This window comes from Galeopterus variegatus, unplaced genomic scaffold, assembly GCF_000696425.1.
Source record: "Galeopterus variegatus unplaced genomic scaffold, G_variegatus-3.0.2 Scaffold311, whole genome shotgun sequence".
Taxonomy (NCBI): Eukaryota; Metazoa; Chordata; class Mammalia; order Dermoptera; family Cynocephalidae; genus Galeopterus; species Galeopterus variegatus.
The window spans coordinates 634820-652656 of NW_007726422.1; the positions used below are offsets into that span (position 1 = coordinate 634820).

At 37.6% G+C, this 17837-nt stretch overlaps 1 protein-coding gene across 1 annotated transcript in view; it reads left to right on the forward strand.

Annotated features, from left to right (window-relative positions):
- Positions 1–17837, forward strand: part of LOC103586167 (cadherin-like and PC-esterase domain-containing protein 1) — a 97428-nt gene that overhangs the window by 19809 nt on the left and 59782 nt on the right. Inside the window, exon 2 of the mRNA XM_008567342.1 lies at positions 9954–10137. Coding sequence (XP_008565564.1) covers positions 9954–10137 — 184 coding nt within the window. The remainder of the gene's footprint in view (positions 1–9953; positions 10138–17837) is intronic.

Genomic DNA, 17837 nt, shown 5'->3' on the forward strand with positions numbered 1-17837 from the left:
TTCTATCCTTACATCCGGCAGGTGTTTCATTAGGCGGGACTTTGCCTGCCAGAGGACATATTCTCTCTAGTGCCAGAAAGAGATTCTAGGCTGGCTGCCATAAGTTCTGTCATGATGACCTGCTGCAGAGCCCCAGGGTCTGTGTGCACGCAGCGGTGAAGTGCGGAGAGGACAGCAGGGCTAGGAGGACAGTAGGGGTCATAAACTGGGAAGGGTTGGTGTGGGAAGATGAGCAGCAAGGTCTGAGGTTGGGAGAGTGGAGAGAAGAGAATGAGTATTGAAACAGAATGAAAGTGAGGAATTCAGGAACTTAATAGGTGCATTACTATGGAAGGTCCTAAGACTAGAGAATGGTGACCATATTTTCTCAGGCATGAACAGAGAATGTAATAGTTGATAAAGGGCTTTTTATATCCTGATGTATGAATTTATTTATAGAACATTACAACAATGTGTAAAAATAAATCATATTTAGTTGTGCAATGAAAAAATTGTCCTATTTTTTGTCTCACCCTCAGATCTAAGAAGTATGTTCATTGCATATTTGGTATCAATGCCCATATTTTTTTTTCCATAATGATATATCTGCACTAACACTGGATTTTTATCAGAGAAGAATAGTAGAGATGGTGATTCGTGGATTATTTTAAGAGCTTTAATGTCCCTAACATATAAACACTATCTTTTCACATTCCACTTGTCATTTGGCAGAACCTCTGTGAAATCGTATGATGAAAAATTTAAGGTTTTCATTGAAAATATTTTAATTTTTCAAGAAGTTCTTTTATCTAGCAACTTCCTTAGGAGATACTTATTTAATAACCCTTTACATTTGTGAGGGACCGTATATTTTGAATGCTTTTGTCTAAACTGAGCTCCTTTGATCCTTGAAGTAGCAAGAAAAATAAGATGGAAGGTGTTGGTGCTCGTTTGCAGATGAGGAAAGAGAAGAACACTGAGTGGAACTTAGCAGTGTCAGTGGGTAATGAATGGGGGATGGGAAGTGGAGGGAGACTTGGGAATCAGAAGGCCTTGGAGTGCTGCTGGAGAAGGCTGGGACTCAGATGCAGAGTCTCTGGCATCTATGAAAACGTTTGATAGAGCGTATGCTGCTTAGGTATTGATATTGTTGTGTTGGCCCAGTGCTCTTTCCTTTCTGTTACTTTGCCTTTGTAGGGACTTACTATTTTAAGGCTGACGCTGAATTAACTCGTTGTTTTGGCATCAGAGGACAGAGACTTGCTATTATTTTAACATTTTTCAAAAGAACAAGGTCTCTCCTTGTCCCCTCCTTGTTGTTTCACAATTGTGGATTGCCAGTTCTATATTTTCTTCATTACGGGTGTCCTTTACTGCTGACATTGTGAGAAGTCTCAGGGGGAAGTAAGGAGCCTCAAAGAGTCAGCTGGAGAGCATTTACTTTAAAACCAGCAAATGCCATCAGGGCTTTGAGATGGAAAGAAAATAACTTCTTCCTCCTGCTAAACTCTGTGTGAGTATCTGAGAAAGAGAGGACAGGGAAGGGGAAAGAGTGTGGGAACGGGGAAGGCAGAGAGAAGGAGAAGAGACTAAACAGGGGACACTGGGACTGGCTTTTACTTGCTCCAAAATAGGGAGTAGCATCATATGTGTCAGAAGAAAAAGCAAACTACATTCTCTTCTGATCTCCTTATTTTATCTTATTCTTAACGATATGTTGAAGGCAGCTGTCAAGCCCGCCATCTCCCAGCGATTCCGGTGTTTTTACAATCTCAGCTGGGTCCTCCTCACGTCTGGAAGGTTACAGTAAACAGTAAACAGATGACCGCAGCTGTGCATCGTGGGTGGCATCCCAAGGAAAGGAATCTTGACGTAGTTGCAGGAAAAGCCTCCAGAGGTGGCTGAAAAGATTCTTTATGTGACTTTAAAAACAGCTAGAAAAGAGAAAAAGAAAAATCTGAGAGAAGCATAGAAGTGAAATATTATAGTTTCCTCCACGTTGGTTGACATGGCTGAGCCGTTCAGTAAGGGTAGCGATTGGCAGCCCACGGTGACCGCAAGGCCTGGGAAGGCAAGAAGTCACAGCTGGAGACCCTAGAGAGGGACTTGAGAAGAAGTAGCTGTACTTGTGTTCTTGGTTTGGTTTTGATTTCTCCCTGCCCCCAGGACTCCTGCTACGTGTGAGGGTTGCCTGGGGCAGCTACACAGCATGTGCCGAGAAGCTGTTCAGTCTGCTTTTTTAATGCTGTTCTATCTTACAACTTGCTGTCTTCCATTCTCGCCTCTCTTCTCCTTCCACAAGCTCTCTATTGTGCTCCCCTTTCAGAAAGGCACCTAGTGGTTTCAAAATTTTGATTGAGAATGGGCATTGGACATAGAAGTAACCTAGAAGTCCTCAGTTTACCTTCAGATTATATGCTTTATGTGTTACACATGTGATGGGAAGTCTTTTCTGATAGGCCCAAACCATGATAGATCCCTGATGTATCAGTATTTCAGAAGATCCCAGGGACTAAGGCAACTTGACCTCACCTGTCAGTAAATACTTTCTGGCGTGGGATGGCCAGGTCAGGTCCTGCCCTGCTGCTCTCTTCTGTTTTCCTCTTTTGTGCCCTCCTTTCTTCTTATATATGTTCTGCTTACAGACTCCCTTTCTGTTTACTTAATGTCTTCACAGCATCTCTTTTCTCCTGAACTTTCGTCTCCACTTCCAGAGTGTTTTCGTTCTCTGTACCTGATGTCTCCCAGCTACACACGTTGCGATTTGACTGCCCTGTGCTGCTTCTCCTTGCTCTTTCTACAGCAATTCAGGCTCCACAGTGCAGAACCCGCTGCTCAGACCCTCTCTTTTCCCAGGTTCTCCTCTCTGCGGCTAGATGCCTCCCGAGGACAGATCTCAGCCTTTTTTCTTATGGCTTCGTTACTTTTTTGTTTTTACCTTTTTTCTGCAATATGGGATGGGTGGCTTACAGCTCTTAGGAAAGCGTGTGATTTAGGTAGTAAAAGTCTGGCCTTCTGGAATTCCTTGAAGGTACCCATCCTTCCAGAAAACAAAATAAAACAAGAAAAACACCCTTCCTCTATGTATATTAAGTCCAGTTTTCCTCATGTGCTTCCTATCTGCTATGGCTTTTAGTAAAAGGAATCAAAGTTTATCAGAGATGGACCTATCTGTAAAGAACATTATAAAGTTATCAACTTTTAAATTCTCCACTACTCACGAGGTTTAGCTTTCCTGCCAGCTACTTAACAAAATAATAAGTAATGTTGCATTGCTCAATTTTTATCATCATTGCCAGTTATTTCTTGTTCCCTAACTGGCCATATTTGCCACTCACAATAAAAAATGGTACCAAGGATCTCCTGATTTAATTTCTCTTCTGACTTTTTTCCTGCCTTGAAGAATTACCTTTCTTCTCTCATTTTCTTTTATACACGGTATTCACAGTATAGGCAAGCCACAGCACCACGCCATCTGAAAGAGCTCCTGGGTCATTCCTTAATAGACTAGTACTCTTATCCCCATAGGAAATTATATTGCATGATTTCATTAAGCGTTTATTGCTTCTCTTGCTAAATAGTAAGCTCAGTGAAGATTAGAACTTTGCCAGAGTTATTCACTGGTGCATTCCCCAGAGCCTAGGACCAGCCTGTCACATAGAAAATGCCCCACAATATTAAGTAGGTAAATGAATGAATGAACAAATGAATGATGACAAAGAGCCATGACACACACACACACACACGCACACACACATACACACACACAGAGAGAGAGAGAGAGAGAGAGAGAGAGAGAGAGAGAGAGAAACATTAAGGATCCAGGAGAAGGAGCTAAAAGATGAATTGAAGTTCTTGGGAATTTGGGTGTAGAAATGGGAGGGAGCTTGTCACCTGGGAGGAGGAAGAGTGTGGAATCTAGAGAATAAGCAGTGGTTAGCTAGAAATAAGAGGACCATTTTGTTGTTGTTGTTATTGTCTTTGTTTGTTTGTTTATAAAAATAAGAGGAAATGTTAGTCATGAATAGGCTTTAGGTATCCAAAAGAGAGTCTGTGTAACTCAGTTTGTTTCCTTGTAATAGTGCTAAATTTCCTCTGTGAATGGGGAAGCAGTTATCTGCAGAAATATGGAGGTAGATGGAGAGTAGAAAAGTTTTGTCACTGTGGAGAGTGGTAAGAGAGAATTGACCAAGGAAGCATATAGCATGGTAACCTGGGGGACCTGAGGCTGAATTGGGTTTGCCAACCAGAATCTGTCCACCTGGGCACTTTTCTTCAGCAGTTTTCAGCAGCCCAAGCCCAGGTGCAGGACAGGAAGCCTGCTGAGATCTTCCACAAGTCTCCCAGTTCAGTGTTTCCACAGCATCCAACACCTCCCAGTGTACCTGGCTTATCATAATTTATTATAACTGGTTTCTTATGTGTGCTTTCTTTAATGGGTCGTTAGCTCTGTGAAGTCACAGGCCTGTCTGTCTTGATTACCACAGATTCCCTGCTCTCTGTGTTTGATGTGAGGGAAGCACAGTGGAACAAGGAAGATTAATATATTGGATAGAAAGTAACTGCAGTGTTGGACCATGGAATCTGAGCAGCAGAGAGAGAAGGCTAAGAAAAAGGAAGCTAGTAGAAAGTTAGGATTGGGAGAAAGACTAGTGGTTGAAGAATTAATATATTGAGAATAAATGAGAAGAGATGAAAATGTAAGAGTGTGATCAGAGAATGAAATATCTCACCTCATAATTTCAGAGGAAGGACCATTTTGAGGACACAAAATCCAAGATGTGGCCACTGGCCATTGGAGTAGGTGGCTGAAAAAAAGTGGAAAAGAAAGTCACTGGGGATGAAGAGGTCATGGATGTTTTATGGCTTAAGATGCAAATATTGAAACCTCCACTGAGATTTTCTAGTGAATTTTTTCACCAGATAGTGAGTAAAATAATTAAAGGGCATGCATGTTGTTTACAATAATGAACATATTTTGCATTCGTGCATGCATTCATGTGCTCATTCATGCACCAATTTTCTCTTTTTTAGAACATGGTAGTAAGCTGCATATGCAGCAATGGCCAAAGCAGACAAGTTTAGGCTTCCCTGGAACAGAGTAGTAGGAGAGGCAGACAGTGAACAAATTATACACCGTGCAGAGTACCAGTGGGAAAACTAGGTTGAGGGACAAGTGATGATGGGTTTCGGCAATGCCTATTTAGGGGGATACTATTTCATCAAAGCTCTATTGGAGATACATTTTTGATATTGATACTTTATTGCTTTTGTTTCTCTATTCCTTGTTCCAAACATACATAGAACCACAGATTAGCAAACTTGCTTATCATTGGATGTTGAGAGTTGGGTTAGTTCCAAGGTACAGTCAGAAGTTTGGGAGTACAGTCAGAAGGTGCTCAGTGACATGCAGTAGATCTGTGAAATGTATGGCCATTCCAAGATGGGCATGAGATTCAGTGGAATCAGCTGTAGGACGCAGATAGGGGCTCACTAACGTTTCATTTAGGTCGGGACTTTCTTCGAAGGCTCTGTCTGCATATCCAGGAACTTGTGGTCCCTAAATTGTCCAGCAATTGTAAGATGATTTATAAGTAGAAAATGTCAGTGATATGCATCCTAGAAAACTTCCGTTTTACTTGTTACACCCTCCAAAATAAGTGTATATTTCACTAGTGGAGAAAATAATCTGTATTTTATTCCTACAGTGGAAAAATTAACACATAATTCACAATGATAGACTCTGTAATATTCCTAAAATGCCAAAAATCTGGACCAGGAAGGCAATTTAACTTTTAGTCATATATGACACACTTCTAAAGTCTACTGTATTATCTGTATTTGAGCACCAGAAGACGTCATAAATACATGGCTACTAATAATAATAAATCCAGAAAAAAAATCTTTGTGTCATGTGAAACAAACAGATTTTATTTTTTATCCCTAATATATTTTTAAGAGCTACATTTCTTGGTTTTGTGGCAAGTCTTAGTGAAGACTTTTTAATAGTGTAAGTAACTGAGAAATACAGTTCTTTTATAATGTGGCTCTTTATTCAACTTTTTACTGTAAATTCATTATTTTGCTCAAATATTTAACTCTATTTTTGTCATTCTTACTACTATTTACAATTCTATTGAAATAAATTGCTTAATACAAATTTTAACCACTTTCCCTTCCCAATCTTCCATGGTAATATTTATAACAAAGACTCTTTTACATATTAAAGAAAAAGATGTTTGCATTCATTCATCCGAAGAATATTTATTATGTTACTCTTATATTTCAACTACTGTTCTTAGGCCAGGAAAACAAAAGTAAACAAAACAGACAAAAATATATGCTGTCATTTAGCTTACATTCTGGCATGGGGAGAAAGATGATAAACATAATAAATAAATTATATTTGTGCATTAAAAGATGACTCCTACAGATGAAAACATATATCAGATATATAGAAGCACATAGCTTATTATGAAAATGCTTTTTTATTACAGAGACCAAACCATATTAATTGAAAAGCTTATAGAATTCCTAATATAAATATAGAGTTACCATATAGCATTGATTATTATTCAGTTTTACTCATATATATTTAACATCATTTTGGTGGAATACTGTGTTGGACACTTTCATATTGAAAATGCATTTAATTCCAGATGAGGTAGGATTTGTTATTTCAGCTAGGCATACGAGAAAATCCTCATGTGGATAGATTAAATAACTTGCCCCAGTGGATGAAGCAAGTAAGTGGGAGAGCCAGAATTAAAATCCAGATTTTTGATTGCCAATCCTTCCTTCTTTTCACTCGACATTGCTGCATCTAACACTCCCAGTAGTTTATTATGATGTTCTATCTTTTGCTTTATCTAAGGTGATAGAAAGATTTCAGACCCTGAAGTCCCTCCAATAAAAATAATAAGTGTTCAGTTATAAAACCACTTTCATGTAGTCAAGCAAGGTGATTTCTGAGGAAATATTTTGCAAATCTCTCAGGAAGAAGAGAGAGAGGCAAGTGACTTGGAAGTTTGTAGTATTAGCATCCAGTGGCACTCATTCCTCTTTAAATTCTGGTCAGCAAGGTTTTAAGTCTCAAGTTAAGTTGTGTTGGTGGCCAGGTTCAACATATTTTTGCATTGCAAGTACATCTTCGAAACTGTCGGAGTAATCAGGAGCTCTTATTTCCCAAAGTGCTGCTATTTGGCATTTGATAATCCTGCATTTGCTGGTGCGATTGACATAATTGTTCTCATAGTTTTTATTTCACATATGCAGTGTGTGCACCTGTTGTCGGACCGGCTAAAACTGTTCTCGTCCTTTGGTATTGGGCCATTCTGCTGATACGGTGTGTTATAAATATTACAAGGACAAGAGCAGTTTGTATTACAGGATAATATAACATAATTTTACTGATGAGCTCATTTCCTACGTATTCTCTACAGTCGGAGACAGGAATTAAAATTAAGTTTATGTTATAAAGGTTAGTACAAAATATGGCCAGTAATTATACCTTATTTAGAATACACTTTATATAAAATATACCAGTAAAAGTTTCATTGCTCTTGGTTAAACTGATCCTAGATGGAAGAAAAGGAGGAGTGGTATCTTACAAAATAAAAGTAACTCAAATTTGTAAAACGTACTCTGCTCATGTTAAATCCCTGCTATACTTGATCCAGCTGTAGTAGAGAGGAGTATCCTGTGATTACGAAAGAAAAGAATGTGAGATGGGAACTCTGGACACTGTGCATTTTGCTTGAGTGACACTGATATATTTGGAGGCATGTGTCTTCCCCTTTTACCTAGACGCCTGTTTGTTTACATTGGCCTCTTACCAGCTACTCAGTTCCCTCTAACCTCCGTGTCCAAAGGCTGGACCTGTATTCAGTGTCAAGGACTCCTTATAAGTTTGTTATTACAAACAATTACAGCACTTGTTGGGGAATCATGTCCCAATGGGCAGTTAAATTCTTGAGTTTAAAGACTTTCCTTATCAATAAAAAAGAAAAAACATTCTTTAATAAGGAAAAATATCTAATCAATCACTTTTCTTGAAGTACCATGGATAGAAAGTGTGATTAATTAGTATACTATTCCTCTCCATTATAATCACCATACACGTATTAAGTGCCTATGTTAGCATGTATCAGGCAGAACTCAAACTCAGATACTGTTTTCCTGACTCATTGCTCTTTATAATATTTTATTATTATTTTAAAAACATATATATACGGTTTTCTATGTGGCAGGCACGGTTCTAAGCACATTAAAGATATTAACTCTCTAATCCTCATAGTATCCTTAGGAAGAAGGTATTGTCCAAGGTTACACAGATGGTGCTGGTGAAGCCAGATGATTTGAATCCAGCAGTTTAGCTCCAGAGTTTGTGTCCTCCTGCATTGTGCTTTGTCTATTAGTTTTCAGATAGCGATAGTTTATATGCAATGAACAATAAGATATGGTTCCTGCCCTTAAAGAGTTTGCAATTTAAATGTTTCTTCTTTCTTCCTATACATATCTTCAAAGATTTTGATAGTTCATTAATTTACTAAATGCTTTTATTCATTAAGCATGCCCCATGTGCTGTGTACTGGGATGGACGTGGGAGAAACACGAACAGTGCAGGCCTGGCTTGTTAAGGAGCCGACATGAGGGAGAGAAGCGATTTCCTTTGATAAATGCAAAAATATGTGTTTCAATTAGAACTTTCCAAAAGAGAGAATGTTTGAACACTGGGGGATGACTTGGAGTTTGATAGATAGCTGAATAGAGAGAGAAAGAAGACTGCAGGCAGAAGGACAGTGGTGTGTAAAAGAGCAGGATGGAGACCAGGAATGGAAATGACCTAGAGTGTGACATGACCCGACAAGGCAGACACAGTCTAAGTTCAAATGGCCTGTGTTCCTTGATGAGGATGCAGGATCAGTTCTATTAGTACTGGGAAATAATGAAGAAACCTAAGTACTGAAAAAACATGGTAACTATTATGTTTTAATCCATAGTCTATGTTGACTCAGATCTGCCGTCAGAAGTAATTTGGGTTCCCAATTTGTTTCTCACCAGTTCCCCCTCATTTTTCCTACCATCTCCTTAGCTTCCTCTTATTTGTCCTGTCCCCTTTTTTGCCCACACCTCCATCTAATCTTGTCCTTCCTTTAAGTTACAAAAACATCTTCACTTTATTAAGGGTGAATCTCAAGTTTTCAGAATACTCTCTATCTGCCATTAAGCCTTACAATGAATTTAAATTTCAGTCTTCTTCTTTCTACATGTCAATTAAAAAACACCTTGTTAATGGAATTTCAAGCACCATTGTGGCAAAGAGGAATATTTATATGGGAGTGCAATAAACTGTCAAGGTATGAACCTAGTCTTATGATACTTCAGTAGCTCTCCTCTTCTCATATTTGAAGACCCATCCTGCCTCACTGAGGTGCATTCAAGTTTTGTTACATCTTATTTGAGAGAAACAGCAGCATCATGCATCTCCAAAGAGCTCTGGGATTCCTTCTCACCTCTACCCCTTCCTGACTATGTCCTCCCAGCACAAAACATATCCTCTCAATCTGTTCCCTCTACCGTGTTTACTTAAAAGAGCTATTAAAGATAACAGAGTGGAACTATTTTATAAAAACACAATGCAGAGGAAAGGTTTTGTATTAATTTATATTTTCAACTAATGTTGAGCTCTATACTTGTATTTCTGTGTAGGAGTATTATTCTAAGGAGCTCTATATTTTAATGGCCTAAAATTTTCATCTTTTTGTAACAGTGCAAACAATTTAGTTCACCTTCAGTTCTTGCATATAAAGCAGTCTTTGTTCTTGTCAGCCTTTCAGAGAATGTCTTTCATTTCTAGAGAGAAACTTAAAGAAAAACGTTCTGAATGGTCCTTGATTTACATTAGTGACGTCCTTCCAGGGAAATGTGTTACTTTTTCATTTTGAATTTTTATGCCTTCTTTCTCTTCTTAGATCAAAGAGTCAATTGAGACACACTTTGGCAGCCATGGCAGAAGCGCCATACTCCTCAGGCCTCCTTCCTACAGCAAAACAGAGCTTCGGATCCACCAGCATCTTCTCACACAGCATCGCTATAGGGTTGTCATTGCTGAAAAAAGGCTCCATGCCGGCCTCGGGCTGGGGCTGCTGGAACAAGGTCAGAATAATAAAAAGTAATTGCCAAAGTCACTTGACATATAATGTTAAACAATTTCTAGTATGTACTACTGTCTTCCTCTAAAAAAATTCACAATAACAAATTTTTATCCATGATCAACTTTCCGGCATCATAAAAAATCTTATCTCCTTTTTTCCTACTTCTCAATTTTTTTTTTGCTATATAACTTTATTCCTGAAATTATTTTGTTTATATTTTCAAAGCATTTTGGAGTTGCATAGTTCATGTTTAAAGGCTACATAAAAAATGTTTATGTTTATGAGCCTGAATACATGTTCTGCCCAGCACCAAACTGCTCCGTATTTTAAGAAAATTGCCACTTCATCTGACTGCAAGTAGAATGTGCTGGAAATTGTTTCAAGAAGCCAGCTTGAATATGATTCACAGATTGGCTCTAAATATGAAAGAAGTACAGATATTTATCACACACACCATTACTCACCAAGTGCTTTTATTTCTATCATTTAAAGAGAAAAATAGGAGACAAGTTTTAAAGGAAGTTATTTAAAAAGAAAGTTCAGCAGATGATGAAGGTCGAAAGAGCTGTAACAATAACAATAATAGCTCACATTTCTGGAGCAACTAACCATATGACACATTCCAAGCTATACTCTGTATCATGATCTCAATCAACCCTCACTGTAGCCCCCTGGATGTGCTAAGATTCAGAAATATTAACTTCCCCCCAGCTTCCAGAAGAGGAAACTGAGGTTTCAAGAGGTGAAGTGCCTCCTCCTGTATCTTACACCTGGTGTGAGGGGAGCATAGATGGGAGGACCCGTGTCCAGCTCTCACCCTCTCTACTCTCCTCTTTACCTCCTTGCTGCCTCAGTCTCCCTTTTGGCCCATTATCCTGCACTAATTTTTCATCTTTAGAGCAATGATGATGTGGAATACTCATTCAGCATAAGCGAGTCAGATTTTTCTCTTTATGATTATACAATGCACCTATTTCCCTATTTATTAAAAAAGAGGTGGGGAGAAGCAACTTAAATTAACTGCTGATTTCCGTGGTGCTTTCCTTCAAGAGAAAAATAGTCAGATCCTGGTGCCAGGGTAGTTTTTGCAACAATCTTGCCGTCATGGTAGCACTTCTTTTTCAGTTAGGTGCCCCTTTGCTACTTTGTGCTGGTGAGTGAAAGGAAGTTGGAGAGATATTTCTGAGAAGGTTGGGGGGATAGTTAGCCATGATCACCCTTTAGCACATTGGCAGTAAAGTTGTAAGCTACTTACCTAGCAAAGCTCAGAGGGAAAAGAGCTGAAGAAGATCTGCTTTGATAAGAAGTAAGAAGGTCTTAAAATGTGCAGATTAGGGGCCATGAGGACAGGTCCTGGTGAATGCTGTTTACTCATCTCTGCCTTCTAGGAATAGAATAGAAATCTAAAGCACTGGGTTTCTGGAAGCAAATGAGAAAAAGGAAAGTGATATCAAAACTATAAAAGGGATATTAAAACTACAAAAGGGATATCAAAACTATGAGGTTTGCAAAGTTTGTTTTCAGCTTGCAAACCTCGTAGTTTTGTTAGGGTTGGCTCTATTAAGAAGGACCAATCTAAAGTTCTGGAATATCCATAAATGATATTGTCAGAAGCCTATTTATCAGAATGGTTGTTGTAAAGAAGAAAGATATAAAATGTTTAGTTTCCTTCTCATCCCACAAAATATTTCATCCCATCACTGAATGGGTGATTGTACAAGCACTGCATGTTGCCATGTGAACTGTGCTCCCAGAGTCATGCAAACTGGCCCTAAGAACATGCTGCTACTATTGGCTAAAATTCCTATATTCCCCTACCTCCTTGGTGCTGCTACTGACTTTCTACGGGCACAGCATGGATTATCTGTGCATTTCAACTTCAATTTCAATTTTCAATTTTCTCCAGCTGCAAAACAGATGGATTATATCTCTTCTGTCCCTTGATGTCATTGGGTCAGTTTTACAAGAAAAGGGAGGATTGCTTTGCAGATTTTGGATTCAAGAAAGTGCAAAGATAGCCTGAAGGCAATAGCATCTGGCAGCCAAAGGAGCTTCAAGGCCCAGTGGCGCAGATAACTATATGGTGTCACCAGAATTTGTGAGTGTAAATGCTATTTGGTTTCTTTTCCCCACGTTCCCACAGCTTTTAAAACATCTACTTTCTAACTCTTTCTTGGCACTCTTTTACTCTGTATAATAAGATGGTATTTCTGGATAGGCCTCAAGAAAAAGTAGCAATTTAACAATTTCATGAATATGGAAAATTGATTTTTTTAAAATTTGATTTTGTGGTTTTCACTGTGAGAGCAATGTGCATTGAATACCTGAAATAAAAAAGTTCTGTGATGTTGTCTAACATTTCCTTGATTACTTATCATATAGAAAAAAACCCAACATTTTTTATTGCAGTTTATTTCCCTGGCCACAAATTTAATCTACACGTTATGTTTGAATTGAGGCACTTTCTACAAAAAAAACTTTCTAGAAATGTGATTCTTATAGAATTTGTCTTGTGTTTATTTTACGTATTCACCTCATAGTTATTTTACTCTGCATACATCAACAGAGAGTATGAAACTATGGATGCATTTAAACTTAACCTCCCCAAGTCGAGCAGTCTGGGGAAACAGAAACAACTCGGAATGATCTGGAGCCCTATCTTCCTATCTTTCATTTTACCATTGCTGTTTCTGCTGTTTGCTACCTTGCAATTTGAAAATATTACATTGAAAACAAAACAGATATTCCCACAAATGTTACTGAGTACCCAGGTGCAGATTTGACACACTGATAAAATATATTCTTGGTTATAGAAAAATAAATGTAAAGTGTATTTCTCCTATTCTGCCTACCTGTCCATTCCACCTGCTTTCTTCTCCCCGCCATGACTTGAATCCAGGTATTTCAACTAAACTTTTTTTCTGCCATCCTTTGAAGCGCAGGTGGCCTCTTTTTAGCTTGCAGCCACTTTTTAAAAACCTTTTGAGGATAAGAAAAGATAAAAATTAGAAAAAGTTAAAAAGTCATAGGACAGACAGGCAACATCCCATTATTAAAAATAACCTGTACTAGTAACCTTTGGGCTTTGTATTTTATTTAATTTTTCTACTATCTATTTAGTAAACACTTAATGAAAGGAAAAGTAGGCAATCTCGGGTCCTAAATTAGAATATGTGCCTCCACCCTGCTGGTTAATTCCATTCTAGTGACATAACAGAAACTGATGGCTCTTCTGGGAAAGACTGTAGGGCTGTGGATAGATGACTTAAGCAAGTTAGATTCTCTGAGCCCTAGTTCTCTTAACTGTGGAAAGCAGTAATATTTACTTTAGAGTAGGATGTGGTGAGGATTTAATCACTTTGTCCAACCCCATCAAATTTCTGGGAGGAGACAAAGTAAAGTCAAGCCAATATTTTACCTCATTCAGTAGTCTGGGAATGGGGCCAGAATTTTATGTGTTAAAAAGGGACACAGGTAATTCTTATGTGCAGCCCAGTTTGGGAAGCACTGTTCTAAGGTATATATTATCAGTTCAAGGAGTAGCAAGTTTTACAGTTAATTTTGGGAATAAAATGATGCAAAAGTCTGCTTGCCATTGTACCATTGCACTACTTATGATTTCACTGTTAAGTATTTACAACCAGCATTTCATCTTAAACTGATTTTGAGAACAGTAAGAGGACAATTGTCTTTACAGATTTAGGTCTACAAAATACACAAGAATGAAAGCATGTACTTTTATGGTCTTCTAATCCCTTGGTTTGGAAAAATATATCTATGTGCCTGCATTTGTGAGAACATATAATTCTCTATAGGAAAAGATAGAAGTACCATTCAATTATTCTCCTTCCTATCACTAGATGCTATTTAGTAAATCAGTGCTTCAGTGCATAGTAGTCTAAAAGAAAGTAGAAGTTTTTCAAGTTTTCACCTGCTCCCATGGTCAAATCCAAGCAGTATGTGGTTCAAGGGACTGACTCAGAGTAGATTTTATCATTGAATCATAATTATTTATGTATACTTGAAGAGTGGTGCATATTTAGCAATTTTCTGTCAAGTTCTGAATACATCTTATACTTTCAAATTATGGGTGTTATGATCCACATGAAAAACAAAATGCAAACCTACTAGCAAAACTACAGAATTAGAGTCAGTCTTATGGTTTTAGATTTCTCTTCTTTTTGTAACTTAGGGGTTTTACATAGAATGTTTTTTGAAGAAATACAAAAACTGAAAGACCATATCTGTCTTCTTGCCGGGGTTAGCAAACCATAGCCCACTGACCAAATTTGTTCACTTCCTGTTTTTGTAAATAAAGTTTTATTGGCACACAGCTACACATTTGTTTTTGTATTACCTTTGGCTGTTTTTGTTCTACAACGGCAGAGTTGATTAGTTGCAACAGAAACTGAATGGCCCTTAAAACCTAAACATTTTATTACTGAGCACTTTGCATAAATAGTTTGCTGACTCTTGTATCTAATCTAATTCTATGTAACTTGATCCTATACCAAGCTATGATTAAATTCTAGGATTTAGATGTTTCATATTTTAACTTATACCAAACCTCATTCAAGAAGGACTTATATATATAAAACATATAATAAAAAATTACGAAAATGGAAATACAAAATTAGGGCCCAAACTAGACAATCTTCTTAAGCTACCATAATTTAGGCTTAGTTTTGGCTGTGAGCCTCTAAGTTTCTAGAGCAACAACAGAAAGAACAAGAGATTTACTTTTATTAAATGTGAAACATTATAGGTCTTCCCCTTAACTTCTCACATGCCCAAGTAGTATATTTAAAACAACTTTTTCAAAGGCAGTATTAAGTAGACAACTTAAGTAATATAATGTGTTAAGGGCTAGAGCAACATTTGTATTGCAAATGAAGTGGTTGTCATAGCTTGATTCTTTTTTTTTTTTTTCTTTTTCCTTTTTGTCTTTTTTTACTGACCGGTAATGGGATCGCAACCCTTGGTGTTGCGCCCGCACCACGCTCAGCCAGTGAGCGGGAACCGGTCTCCACATGGGATCCGAACCCTCGGTGGGAGCGCCGCCGTACTCCCAAGCAGCGCACTCTCCAGTGCACCACCGGGCCGGCCCCATAGCTTGATTCTTATTGCAACCTTCCAATGTGAGCTCAGACTATAATATTACAGTATTATATTGTAGGGCATTTCTGTGAAAGGCTTGAGTTAATACCAGGACAAGTAGTATTTATTGGTGTTTGTATTGATATTAAATTTGATTATTGTATTCTGGAGAATGATATTTTACATAATGCTGCCTCTCAGCTTTTTCCCTGCTAAAAAGGATGCTGTAATTTACCCAAATGTGTTCTTGGGAAACACTGTTATAAGATATGGCTAATAGAGTGAGAGATATAGATCACTGCTTAATGCTGTGGAAAATATATTAAAGAAGAAAATCCTATTTCCTTCCCTGTTTGTAATTTAATAGATTTCTATTTTTCCTATATTTTTATTTAAATTCATTTGCACTTTTAAAAGTGCACACTTTAAAATTCATGTACCATTTGAAATTTAGTCTAATTTTGAGGGTTTATTTATAGTGGCTTCTTGCCAAAAGCTGTTTCTGAAGTTTGTGTTGAAAAGAAACATCTATTATGGATCAGTCTTAACCTTTGTAATAGGAAACACATTTCAAATTTTTCTTTGGTTTATTTGTATTAAAAAGAAAAAAAAATCTATAAGAAAGTTGAAATTTAAATTACCCATAAGTAATAAGAACTTAACCACAATAATTGCTTTCTTGGGGAGGCAGTAGACTGTGGTAATTAAAAAGTATAAGCTTTGGAATTAAGACAGAACCTGGGTTGGAGTCCCTGGTGTTACCCTTTAATGGTTACATAACCTTGGGCAAATTACTTAACCTTTCAAAGTCTCAGTTTTGTCATCTGCAAATTGATTGTTTTGAGGTTATTTTGAGAATGGCATATATATTAAGCACCCTATAAATGGAGATAATATTGTTACTGCTGTCAAGAACTAGTTACAGAAGAGCCTATGACATTTCCTCTGTAGGAAGGTGCATTTAAAATATAAATTAGCATAGGGTGCTGCTGCGGGATATTATTATGGGTTAAAAAAACTTGATAGGTGATTTTCAATTCAGACTCCCTCAACTTACACATTTTCATTAAAAGGTCTGGGTTATAAACCCTCCTGAAATTCTGACATACACTCTCCTGGATCATTCCCTTAGAAAAACTGCACATCAAAAAAAAAAAAAAAAAAAAAAAAAAAGTGTAAGCTCCTTAAGGTCAGGGACCACATCTTTTCTGCTCATCACTTAAAACCATGTCCTCCACATAGCGGCACACAATAAATATTAATTGAGTGGATGAATAAATGTAGATAAAATAGTGCACCAGTATCTGGGCCCCTTAAGTGGTGAATTTCCTCAGGCAATTCACATTAAAGCTTAATTTATGAACCTTTTATTTTTATATAACTTTAAAGGAACACTAATATTTTACTCATGCTCACACATGCCCTTATAACAAAAATAATACAGCCTTAAGTATGGTAGTACGTAGGGCTGATACATTAGATATCAAATGATTCTAGACTGCTGGGGTTGTTAACCATTTCTGTCCATTTTTCAGAATTTTACTCTTTTTTTGCTTTCAAGGTTCTCTTGTCACAGTAGCCATGCTACTGACACTATTGCTTTGGGGGTAGAGTGGATGAATTTAGTTCTAAACATATATAGTCACACATGCTATGAGCTTTTCAGCAAAAACTCAAGCAAGCGCAGAGGCCAGGGTAGGAGATATCGATTTGTGGACTGTCTGCTTAAAGATGAAAGTTTAATATTCCATAACTCAATGTAACACATGGTGTCACTAATGATGCTGTCCAGTAAATAACATGTAGAAGTAAGCACACAGCTTTTGCTGCTTGTGAACATAGAACACAGTAAGAGGAAACAGTCAAAACCCTCATGACATCATTTAGGTCCCATCTGTGTCCTCTACATTATGCTCTTTAGTTCTTTTCTTAGCATAAGGTGAAATACTTTTATGGTTTTCTAATACCTTGCTTTAGAAAAATATATCTTATAAGTCAGGATATTTATTACATGTACTTCTCTAAAGAAAAAGATACGGGCACCATCAAATTATTTCCTTTCATATCACCCAGGTATTATTTAGTAAATCATTGTTTTAGTTCATAGAATGGTATAGTGGCCTAAATAAGAACAGATATTTTCCAAAAGTTTTTTACCTGCTCCCGGGGTAGAATCTCAGTAATATGTAGTTCAAAAGATATTGACACAGAGTGTATTTTATCATCGGGTCAGAATTACTTATGTATACTTGAAGAGGGCATATTTCTACAGTTGCAGCAATAACCAGAACTGCAGCAGGAATGAGAAAGTAGATGGTTCCAACTGAAAACAATGTTTCTGGGAGACCCTGAAAGTAGTTAGACAAGTATTTTTGTAATTCCATGGCTTAATGAGGTGCTTGGATACAAGACTTATGTGTAGTAACTCTAGAAGTTATAACTAGAACCAATTTAAGGAAGAACATTTTATCAGTTAGACTTGTCCAGCAATCAAACAGCTCGCCTCAAAAAGTAGCAAGTTTTGTTGGCATAGAAGCAAGTCCGGGGGCTGGCCCGGTGGCGCACTGGATAGTGCGCTGCTTGGGAAGCGCGGCGGCGCTCCCG